The 13,083-nt window shown below is 35.7% G+C and overlaps 1 protein-coding gene across 1 annotated transcript in view; it reads left to right on the top strand.

Annotated features, from left to right (window-relative positions):
- The window catches only part of LOC124554700 (patched domain-containing protein 3-like), a 633,296-nt gene extending 621,360 nt beyond the window's left edge, over positions 1 to 11,936 (top strand). Inside the window, exon 18 of the mRNA XM_047128324.1 lies at positions 11,639 to 11,936. Coding sequence (XP_046984280.1) covers positions 11,639 to 11,685 — 47 coding nt within the window. The 3' untranslated portion in view covers positions 11,686 to 11,936. The remainder of the gene's footprint in view (positions 1 to 11,638) is intronic.
- The last annotated feature ends 1,147 nt before the right edge of the window (positions 11,937 to 13,083 follow it).

Genomic DNA, 13,083 nt, shown 5'->3' with positions numbered 1-13,083 from the left:
TCCATCATCAGTATTTACCTGTCGCCAGGAAGAAATGTGATGACATACAGTTTCTGATCACCAGAATGTGCACTAAAGATGTGAGTTTACAACTGAAAACTCTCTGGAGTGTCTCATAGAGTGAGAGCATGTGACACTGTTAATAATGATCTGTCTGTAGAGCAGCAACATTAAGCTAGAGGGTCCACTTGATCATATTAAAAGAAGCAGGCTATGTGATAGTTCTGAATTTTGCCTTCTTAGTTCTTATTCTATTCTGGATTTCACCTTCTTAATTTTTATTCTATTCTGTGGGAATAGTATGACAAGTCACATGTTGCAGTTATCAAGCTCTTAATCACTGAGTGATCTTTCATATTGTGGTCCATCTATCTAGCTGTTACGGTTCATATTAGCTGAATGTGACTTCCATCATTCATACATTGCTAATGATGACAGTTAACCCTGGCAGTTGTAGTTTCACCCCTCAGACACACAAAACAGTGGTTCATGAAAGGTCTAAAGCCAGTATAACTTCAGAGATGGGCTAGCCTGTATTTCTTCCCTTGATATTGTGATGGCATAAACATTTACTAACACCTTATGTCTTACCATCAGGTATCCAATTACACTATGGTAAGTGCCATTTTGAACTATTTCATTTGTACAAATGACAAGACAACTATCAACTTACTGGTTATCTCTAATCCATTTTATTATCACTATGGATTATTTTCTATGCTTTTAGTAAGATGATCTGCTCTAGTCCTTTTGAGAAGAAATTACTGAAACCAATGCACCAGATTAGTATCAGATAAGCAGCCCAAAATTACTGATTTTAGTTATTGTACAACTAAGAAGCAGCTGATAATAATTAATACTAATGTGTTTCTTAATAAATTCCATATTCCTGAAGGTTGCTAAAACCAACAACTTATGAAATATGAATGAACGACATAATCAAAGTAATGAGGAGCCATAGTTATTTTGAGATATTGTGCCACTTCAACAGCATTAAGCTGTGATCTGCAGAAGTAAGTGTGAAGAACATAGTTTTCATCACAAATTTATTTTTAGAAAATTAGGCATTAACAGAAAACATTATCCTCTAGCTTTTGAGCTCTGGCTCGTCTTCTAACTAAAAGTACACATATTCACACATACAACCACTCAGGCACCCAAATGTTTACTACCATGGCTGGAGTGCACATCTGTTTATACTATATAAGGAAAATTATTCACCATGTAGATGAGGTGTTGAGTAGCTGATAGGCAAATAGATGAGACTGAAAATGCTGATATCTATCAGGCAAAGGCCTGTCAACCCTCTTAACCAAAACTGACCATAAGCCAGCATTGAACCACCAACCCCTCCAACAAGAAACCAACCAAAAGCCAACTTCGAACCTCCATTAAAAACTACTCTCCTCCTCCAAATTCCTACAGTGGAAACCAACTCATCTGACTAAAAGCAAATATTGTAACTTAGGACATTGTACAAAAGTTTAATAGTGTTTTTAGTCCCTTTGATGTGCCTATAGTCTATTCATGCCTGATTTATATGATGCATTGTTACTGGCACTCCTATTATTCATATTTCACCAAGGATGTTCCATTATTTTATAAATGAAAGTAATGGTCTCTGATTTAGTTAACACACAAATATACACAAAAAGACTCACTAAATCATGATCTCTCCTTCCTTCTGAGTAAGGATGTTTAGAATATGATGAACAGTATTTTACATGTCTTAAAGCAATTTTTTCCTTAGAAATCATTCACAGTTAAATCTAAAAGTATGACTATTCAGTACAGTCATTAGTCTCTTTGAGTTTGACCTTGTATCATAATAGTTTTAATCCTTCACACAACACATGCACCTCAATGTTAGGTGAACAAACTCCCAAGTCAAACCTACACAACTCCCCCAAGTCAGTAATAAATGTATCTCTTTATTTTAACAGAAGAGGAGAGGGAAATGTAAGACAGAAATTATAAAAGAGGGAGGAAAGAAAGAGTGCAGAAATTAGTTTAATCTTGAGGCTAAGAGTAATCTGTGATTGCAGCAAGTGTGAGAGACATTAACAAGTATTTTGTACACTGAAAGTATGGTATCTTCCCATTGTTTTATTGTTTATATGTATACACATTTATCCATTTGAAAAAAAAAAAACAACTGTTGAATAGAACTATTTCAGAAAGTAGCATGTTTCAAATCTTTGTACATTTTTCTTTGTCTGAAATATTACATGCTAAAGAAAGTGTAGAACAATGAGAGTAGCTGTATTGGCTGTAAGGGCATGTTATGACATTTTAGAGTACCATGCATGAACTCCTTCAACACAATAAATGTAAATTTCATTGAGAAATTTGTTATTTTATGCATTTATTTCACCTGACAAGCTTAAGGCCTTCTCTTGTGTCTAATGAGACATTTTCAGTGAGTCACAATTTGTATAGTACATGAGCAATATGCACTGATGAGATGACACATTATGACCAAAGCAAAGTTTAAAACTGAATGCCATCTAGTGGCAGTGCCGACATATGACTCACTAAGGAAAATATACGAATACAGCAGAGACAAATGGGGAATCCATCTAGCAATGATGGGGAGACTACAAGGAGGTGAGGTGTTGGATGTCTATTGTCCATGTCTCATCACAAAATGTGGAGGTCAGAGGCTTGCCTGTTCTGTAATGCAGTATAGGCAGCGTTCTGTGGCAGATATGAGGACAGAATGCAACACTAGTGCAGGCCCAAGTGTTTCAGAGCACACCATTCAGTGCACATTGATTTTAACAGGAGGCCACACAGCAGATGGTCCTTTGTCTTCCCATGTTCATCAGTTTTGATTGCAGCTGACATGCGATCATCGAGATTGGACCGTAGCACACTGGAAACCTGTCACCTGATTGGATGAATTGCATATCTTGTTACGTCAGGTCATGGTTGTCTTTGGATTGCCATCATCCAGGTGAATGACTGCTCAATGCTATGGGGAACATTCACCTGGGCTTTGACTGGACGTGTCGTAGAAGTCAAAGGCACCATGACAGCTGTGGACTACGTAAACATTACTGCATTCTAACTACATCCCTTCATGCCTGATGTATTAGCAAATGGTAATGACATCTTCCAGCAGGATAACTTGGGATCTAACTATTGTTTATAAAATGTGAACCCCCCACCAGGAGATATACTTATCTTGTGAATGTTGGTTATCCAGGGTTGCAGTCAGTGGATACATTTTATTGTTGAGGTGAATTTGGTTTTATAGGTAACAATCAAAAACAATGCATAATGAGTACAACAACAACAACAACAACACAAGTATGATACACTGAAATATTTTGCTTCTTTGGTATTTCCAGAATTAGTCAAAAACAATACATTTCCATTTGGAAAACATGCACATATATGGTCTGCTTGCTACACCCATCAAAATCATGTCAAGACTCTCCCCACAACTGCCCACACAGATGAGACTGCTGCTTTTATTCTGGTGGCTTATGATGTCATCCTCATGGCATCGAACAAGCCTAAGGTCAGGGTTACAAAGTGCTGTATGAATCAAATTCAGTTTCATTTAATTTAAGGTATGGTGATGGTGAATTACACAAATAATTTCGTGCATCCAAATGATATTGGAAATCCCTCACAATTACCAATTTTGTTCACATGAAAATCATGTTTATGGCATGTTTATTCAACTAGTTGAGAGGGGTGGAAGGGCCAAAAACTGACTAAAAAAGGAAAACTCTAGCAAAATAACAAAATAAAAATCAAATGGAATATTATTGTGATGTATATCAAAGAATTCTGTGTGATCACAGGATTACCAAACTAAAATTGGATTGTGTCTAGGCAATGTACTATGAGAGTCGTCAGTGTAGCTTCAATGATGTTTTTATTAACTTATAGTAGTTAAAACATTAAAACTAAGATGAGCAGTGCACTCAAATCAGGCTTTGGGGGTTTGGGTCATGGAAGTTATCCTCCACAAAAACTATTATGGCACTGTGAATAAGAAATTGTGGTGAGTTCCAATATATGATAGTAAATTGGTGTATAATTTGTAAAAGAGAAACAAAATATGAACACTTTAATCCCAATAAGAAAGCTGATAAAGTAATTACAACTAAAAAGGTCAATACGGTGATCGATGGAAAACTTCAGGCAATTTTATGTAGTGGCCAAAAGTGTTTATGTTACACCAGAACCAATTTTTCTTACATTGCATTTTGGTTATAGTTTACACAGGAGTTTTCATCTGAAGCCGTCACTTTGGAACAGATCAAATGGTCACAACTGATCTCATGTTTATGAGGAGAATGGCGAATTCAAAAGAATTATATCACAAACTATCCATGTCACAAGGCCAGAATCATGCTGCAGTAGTTTGCTGAGCATGATAGCAAACTCACATTGCTGTCTTGGGCAACAAATTAATCTGATTTGGACAAGAAGTTGACTGGTTGTAGCATAACTGTTACCTGTTCAAATATGTCTTTGGTAGTTGCGGCTCTGTCAAATCTGACTGAAAAGTTTGAAAGTAGGCCATTTTAAATTATATGATCCAAACTGAGATTACAGTTCAGACACTTTAATTGCACTTTGAGTACTGAATGAGCTAATGTTTAGGGCCAGATCCAGCCTCATTTACTTAAACTACACATAGATAATCAGTTAGCCACATACTACACTCAGTTGATGACTATAATGTGATTGCTTGAGAGCAGTATTATAACACCGAAGTGACACAAAGGTTCATATATGGCAAACATATATAAATACACAGTCTCAGAATTACACTCTTAAATCACTGTCCTTGAAGACTGAAAGTCATGTCAGTATGAAGATGATTTGCACAGCAAGTAACTGTTGGAAACAATAGTTCAGTCTGACACTATTGTCACAGTAGGTGATAACCATTATTAAAGTTTGATACAGTCCATGATACTAATTACATGTCCACAGTCCAATTAATAATTTAAAACTATCACTGAATCATGGCTTGAACTCCTGGACATGAAATTTAGATAAAACACAATACATTTCATGACTCATAATTTGTACTGCATCATCTGCAGTACATCATCCCGTATTTTCGGACATAGGTGTTGCTCCATCCAAATTCACTGCAGACAGACTTTAAATGGCTTCCACCCCGCCCCTTTTTTAAGTTTATAATAACTGAACTTGAATTTAGCTGTTGTTGTTTGTTGTATTTTCATAAATAAATAAAAAAAATAAAATAAAAAAAAAAGATTCATTTGAATGAGAACTTTTATATATAACAATAATTTATATTGAATTAAGCTATCTAGTTTGTCTAAATATGGGATTATCTTTAAGTAACAATGTCTGAACTAAAGATGTTAATTGCTCTGGAATTAAATGAGTGCAAATCTTGCTAATGTATTTTCATCACTAGGTGTATAATGCGATAGTTATTTACATGCCGTTTTCATCTGCTATATCGGGAAGTTAATAATCCGGTATATGTTTACAAATGAACAGTAACAACAAAATCTGAAATTATTGATGTTTTGTAATTAGCACAGTTTTCAGGCAAACTAGTGTGCTGATTAACTCTTGATTACCAAAAGAATGTAATAGATAATAAAGTTACATTGGATAAGCCCTGGGTCAATATTTGGGAATTTTGGTACTGTCTACAAGCCGTGTAAGTGAGCATGTTGGAGATATCACAAAATTTGGAAAAAATTGATATTAATTTTGGGGGCAAGAAAAACATAACAGCAGGAAAGGATCCACCTGCTTTGTTACATGGTCAGGGGAAGAGAGTTGAATATAATACTAGAATAAGATTATTAGATGAGGTGGAAAGAAGAAAACGAAATAGAAAGAGACAAGCGGACCATGGATAGTTTAGTGTGGCAGAGATAATGATTTCCTGCTGGACAAAAGGAAAACAGCTGGCGTGTGCTGAGAAGGAAACTACACAAATGATAACAGAGAAAGCTTTAATTTACTCTTAAATGTGGAGTGGTTTTGGATAAAACACAGTTTACCAGATAGTTTGTCCCACAGTCACATGGCTGAAATGGAGAAGGAGATGAAGAATGATTTGGTGTTATGCTAAGGTACAGCCAAGATGCTGGATGTATTTGATATGTTATTGCAGTTATGGAATGATGATAGATATTTGATATGTGGGGAGAGGTACTGGCGACTTGATGACTAAGAAACTGATGAAGTAAGCTGATTGTGAAAATCACATTTCCTATCTGGTCACATCCAGCCTAATTGAGCATACAAAGGACTAACATAGTTAAATAACCAAATGTTACACACACATCTTACATAAGCATTAATAGCTAGCTCAGGTCATCTGGAGTTTTTACTGTTTGTGCAATGTTGAACTGCGCACAGCAGTAGAGATCTGGTATGACTAAAGTGTATACAAACTTTTGTTTAATTTGAGGGAAAAATGTGTTTCCAAATTTTGTATTGCATGTAGGGGAGAGAATGATTTCCTGTATGCTGCAACAGTCTATTCTGGCCAATTTAAATGCTCACCCAAGATTTTACCAATATCTCTAGTTTCTCTTTGATAAAATAATTGTATACCATTAAAATTAATTGGAGGAACTGTTTCACAAAAATGTCCAGTGATCAACTTTCAGTGTGATATGAGGATTTAAGACCAAGATTCTGTGCCCTTTGTGATACTGAGGAAAGGTCAACATTCATATCTGATATGGCAGTAGCAATGTCCTTATGGTGGGCACTTAGATACAACTGTGTGTCATCAGCATATAAGAATGAGTCATGTATAAAATATAATTGATATATAGGGAGAAAAACAATGTTCGAACACTGGACTTGGAGATTCTAGGAAGCACTTCTCATTGTGATAACTTCTATGACCCAAAGATAACTTGTGGACATCAGTTTCTGAGGTAGCTGCTGAAGCACAGTGTTGGACTGTTTGAATTCAGATTTTTTTCCATTTCCATAAGTAATATGTCCAAATGAACAGTATCAAACGGTTTTCTGAAATAGAGCAGTGTCAGAATCGATACTTCACCTCTGTCCGTGGCATGTTTCTTGTCAGTCACTATGATTAATGAAATTGCTGTGCAATGATTTCTTCAAAAGCCTGATGATGTTGTCATGGATGTCATAAGTTTAAAGTTAATCCTTCAGTCATTTATGAACAATGCACTACAAGGCTGTAGATACCACAGGTAATATGCTGATTGACCTATAGTTGCCTGGTGATTTTGGGTGCTCATTCTTTGGAATTGGCTGAATTAAGCTTTAGTTCCAATCAGGAAAATATGTATTGCTGTCAAGAGACATATTTACATTGTCTGTGAGAACTGAAATAATGGTACTGGCAATATACTTACTCTCACTCTATCATCACATAATGCCTCAGAAGAACTTTTGACATTTGCTTTCTATACTTTGTTTGTACAAACATGTTTTAAGAAAAACACTTCTGTATAGAAAGTGCTATCTTGTGGCTGATAATTTATTGCAAGTTGAGAGTGGACTACTTTTGGGACTAAGTAATTTAATTCATTTGCAGAAGCTTGAAAACAGCTGCATATTTTGCCTTTCCCATATTGAAACCGTGCAGTTGTTTCCTCAGCACTCCAGGATTCAACTTGCTGCTTATAGCAGAGTGGGAAAGCGTAATTTAGCATTGCATATGTTTTGCTTCAATTTCTTCTGCAGCTTGCTGTATACTTTGTATGGTTCAGGTATTGATTTTGCTTGAATATTCTATATGAAGAGTATCTTTAATTCATTATCTGAAATAGTTCCATAGTCAGCCGTGGAGTATTTGACCTACTCTTTCACAACTGCATAAAAATACTGAGATTTACTAATGTTCAGCAAACACCACTGGAAATAGTGGTACGATTTGTTCAAGTTATTCTCAATACCACGAGAAAATGAAAGAGTTGTGCCTAGTCATTGTGTGATAGTACAATGATTCTTAATACTTGTGAAAATTGTCTGCTACTTACCTTTTTCTCTTGATCACAGTTTTCTCAATAAATCTAGTTGTTTTCTCAATATATCTGGTTGATTCAGTATGTCTTGAGGTGTATTTCCTGCTTTAAGAGGAGACATACAGGATCATGTTTTCTGATGTGCGTTAATATTAAAAATGAAACATTGCAAGATTTTTTACCATTTTAATAAGGTCTTTTGAAGAACAGTTCGCAGTATACATAAACTTGAGATAAAAAACTTCCCAGCAAATATGTCCACCCTAACACAACAGCAGCTCACAATACCCTCTCCTCACAACTACTGCAATGCACAAAAAAAGGAAGTGATCAGAGATATAGCTTGCTATACAAAAATGTCATTTGACAGTATAAAAAGTTTTCTCTGAGTATAATTTAGAGTTTTGAGTTTGCTGTCATAATTCAGAAAATTAATGCTGAAAGTAATTGCAATAAACATTAAAACTAACAATAATTAACATTATTAGTTTTCAAATTATAAAATATGTTTGACAAATTTTAGTATTACAGTATTTCACCCAAAACAACCCTTCATTACATATTTTTTACATTTGTATATAAACAAATTACACTTTAATATCTTTGAGAACATAAATGAAAATCTGAAATTAATGTTGTGCAAAAAATGTTACTAGATTTGGTGGTGACTTTATTGTATGTATCATGGTATAAACTAAAAATAAAAGTGCGCCACTGACCAGTTCCATCTAATATTGACTCACTGCTTGTATCCTACTATCACATGTCTGAATAGTCCTGTTGTAGGGAGTCATGGGTAACCAGTTTTAATTTTTCTGAATGTTATTAGGTGAGACTTTTCTCTGGTGGTGTGTGTTGAGTACATCATGTGTAGAAAAGCCTGGAGCAGAAATCTGTCTGGTGCAAATTACATTATCTGGGGTATTTGATGATATTATATGTATAAGAGTGTGGTTGTGTGACAGTTGATGGGTTGGATCCAGAGATATTATTATAATGGAACACAAAGATTTTTTAACTGAAGGACTATCCTATAATAATCAAATGCTCATACTGTGACGTGAGGGAAGGATAATACAGGGTGATTCAAAAAGAATACCACAACTTTAGGAATTTAAAACTCTGCAACGACAAAAGGCAGAGCTAAGCACTATCTGTCGGCGAATTAAGGGAGCTATAAAGTTTCATTTAGTTGTACATTTGTTCGCTTGAGGCGCTGTTGACTAGACGTCAGCGTCAGTTGATGCTAAGATGGCGACCGCTCAACAGAAAGCTTTTTGTGTTATTGAGTACGGCAGAAGTGAATCGACGACAGTTGTTCAGCGTGCATTTCGAACGAAGTATGGTGTTAAACCTCCTGATAGGTGGTGTATTAAACATTGGTATAAACAGTTTACAGAGAATGGGTGCTTGTGCAAATGGAAAAGTTCTGGACGGCCGAGAACGAGTGATGAAAATGTAGCACGCATCCAGCAAGCATTTGTTCGCAGCCCAGGAAAATCGACTCGCAGAGCTAGCAGAGAGCTGCAAATTCCACAATCAACTGTATGGAGAGTCCTACGAAAAAGGTTAGTTATGAAACCTGAACGTCAACTACCCGAGGCGATGGATCGGCCGCCAGGCAGCCCGTGACAGAGCACTTCATCACTGGCCTCCAAGAAGCCCTGATCTTACCCCCTGCGATTTTTTCTTATGGGGGTATGTTAAGGATATGGTGTTTCGGCCACCTCTCCCAGCCACCATTGATGATTTGAAACGAGAAATAACAGCAGCTATCCAAACTGTTACGCCTGATATGCTACAGAGAGTGTGGAACGAGTTGGAGTATCGGGTTGATATTGCTCGAGTGTCTGGAGGGGGCCATATTGAACATCTCTGAACTTGTTTTTGAGTGAAAAAAAACCTTTTTAAATACTCTTTGTAATGATGTATAACAGAAGGTTATATTATGTTTCTTTCATTAAATACACATTTTAAAAGTTGTGGTATTCTTTTTGAATCACCCTGTATTGTACTGATATTGGGCAGTTTGTTGTAGATTACTGTAATTAAAAATTTCCGATTAGATTCATTCCCCCAGAAATAGGAACTCTGCTTCTCTTCCATCATTTGCATCTGACATACTTTGTATTTTTCGTATTAGATCAGATCAAACATATACACCCACACTACTCCCATGATGAGTTATGCTGCATACAAACCCTTAGAAGTGTATAACCTGTGAGCCAGACAGAATCCGAGTAGATTTTTGGTTTGAACCACAGAAGAATTACTTGGTAATTCAACAGGTGGAACAAGTTCTAAAACTCATCAGAATGAGCTGCAAACGATTGCATGTTGACATGAGCAAAAAGTAAGTCACACACGTCACACTGTGGCCACATGACGGCTGAACTCTGCCGCCTCTAGTTGCTGACTAGAAGTGAGACAAAAGTCTTTATTTGCTGCAGTACATATTCTGCGGGGGTGACCAAAGTTACCATTATCCTGGCTCTATACCATGACCATCTGCCACCTTTGGTAAATGATGGGCTGGCTAGTAGAAAGTATCTCAAAGGAATGGGCCATTTAATGGAAAGGTGTAATTCTCAACAAGGTGGGGTTTATAGGTGTTTCTTGAAGTGTTTATGTCTGCCTTAAGCAGTAATTGAGGAGTGGCGGAGGAAAAGGCTTTAATGTAACTGATTAAAGGATTCAAAAATAAGTGTCACTGGTATAATAAGTTGCTGCTACAAGAGATAAAGCAAAGAAAAACATTGATTAACTTGTAACAGATAACACAAATTATATTTGTTAAAGAAGTAGACAATAGTAGTGAGGAAATTGAAAAATGTAAGATAAAGATAGTAGGTATAGATTGAGTAAATTTTTGATAATATAATAGGTCAGTACTAACTAGACTGACACATGTACAAACATAAAAACTTAAATAATAATTAGCAATACAATGTAGTATAACAATTGAGTAAACTCATAAAAAAATAGTGTACAAAAAACTAAGGTGTAAATCTTTTTGTCTGACAAGATTTGATACAATATCTTTTAGTTGAGAAATATTCATTATTGATTTCTGTCCTCCTGCGGTCTGCAATATTATTCTGAGAGATTGAAAAGTTCAATAATTTTAGCCTTTTGAATGTAAAGGTATCCCCTGACAGTAGTTCCTATCTTGGCAAATTTCCTCTTCTAGAGAAGCACACATGGTATTTGATTATTATGGGCCAGGGTTTTGGGCCACTTAATAGCCTGAGTCCTGCAAAACAGCTTATGTCAGTAGCAGTAGCAGTCACACACACACACACACACACACACACACACACACTATTGCTTCTCTGAAACTGCTCTCTTCTGTTGGTGGTTGCAGATAGTTTATTTTCTAAGTTGACAAAATTTTTCATCACTAAGTCCATGATTAATTTCAGAAATATCTCATTTTTAAAAACATTTTTCATCTTTTTTTACTTATTTTCAAATGACCACATCTTCAGTTTCAACCATTTTTTGTCCAATCATTTGTTAATTAAGATGAAGTTTGGTGTTTGAATTAGTCTATGCAAAAACTGACACAGAATAAAATCTACATTCTGTTTGGTTCTGCCAAATGTCATTTAAAACTTACATCTCTCATCTTTCCATGTGTTTACCAGATTCTTTTTCTGTTTCAGATAAAAGTGCAGTTGATTCTACATTTGTTGACTTAATACAGAAGTAACTGTGCAAAAGTGATTCTACATTTTGGACATAATATAGATGTAACTTCCCAAAAAGTGTAGTGCTTTCAAGTACTACATTCCAGAAGATTTGAGTACAAATGTGGGAGTAACACATAGTCAGTGTGTGTTTATATATCTCCCAGATCTTGCTCCTCAAGTGTGAACTGTGTACTGGGTTTAACTGGTGTTATAAAATTTTACTTAGGCATGTGCAAAGCAGGTTTGATCATCATCTGCTGTTTTTATATAAGTGAATGGAAGATTGTTATGCCATGTGAGGAGTCAATCATGAGAAAAATCAACAGATAAAGGAATTATGTGAATCAAAATTCTAATTTCATTTAATATGTCTGGTGAATGGTTTCATAAAAAAAGAAAATGGAAGATGAAAACAAGACACCTTCCTTCGCCATCAAACTGATCACTATTCAGTACAGAGTTCTTTTAGCGATGTTTATAAAGCTTCTGTGCGATTCTTAAATTTTTGTGAGCTGTAGACTGCATCGTGTTGTAAAATGTATGCACATTTCATCCACTACTGCAGGAGGCCTTCATCAAACTGTGCAAGTCCACTTGAAACTGTCAGTGAAGACTTCTTTTGGACTCTATGGAAGCACTGATGCCATAGTCTTTGATATCTGCTAATGTGTGAAGCAGACAACTGTATATTATTACCATGGTGATTGACTACCCTATACAAGAGAAACTGGTAGCGTGATGCGACATTCCTACGATGATGATTCGCTAAAAACGTACCAAGCAAGTGAAATGTGCCAATGAAATCTCCAGCAATTTATATTTTTATTGTTTTCTGTTTATTAGTCAATTTATGTATCAGAAATAGGGATCCAATTTTGTACTTCCTCAGATCTTTGTAAATGATGTCATTAATGTTATGCTTGCCATTTTTCAATTCCTCCAATATAAATCTCAGACAATAGTTGGGCCAGAATCTGTTGCACTTTTTCCTACATTATTTTTCCTTGCACTTGTTGATTGCAAATCCAAATGTGGCATATGATTAATAGTTTCACTTTTATCCAGAAAGTATCTGAATCATCTCTAAACTCATATTTTGATCAAAACTTCTGGTCTGTACATTTTTGCCAATATTCCAATATTTTGTCTGTCTTGGTTGCTGTTTTCCTCAGTTATGTAACCAAACTTGATATGTGTGTGTGTGTGTGTGTGTGTGTGTGTGTGTGTGTGTGTGTGTGTGTGTGTGTGTGTGTTGCTTAATTACACTATATTGCCGACCCTCATAGTATGTTTAACTGACTTCAAAAGGCAAACATGTTCTTCACGGAAATGATTTGGTCAAATGTGTTGTTTCTTGACAAATCTTTTCACGTAAGTGCACGTAAATGCTTTTTTGACACAAAATACCATCTAGATAT

Source organism: Schistocerca americana, chromosome X, assembly GCF_021461395.2.
Source record: "Schistocerca americana isolate TAMUIC-IGC-003095 chromosome X, iqSchAmer2.1, whole genome shotgun sequence".
Classification (NCBI taxonomy): domain Eukaryota; kingdom Metazoa; phylum Arthropoda; class Insecta; order Orthoptera; family Acrididae; genus Schistocerca; species Schistocerca americana.
The sequence above is the reverse complement of the archived record's forward strand: the minus strand, read 5'-3'. Positions and strand labels throughout refer to the sequence as shown.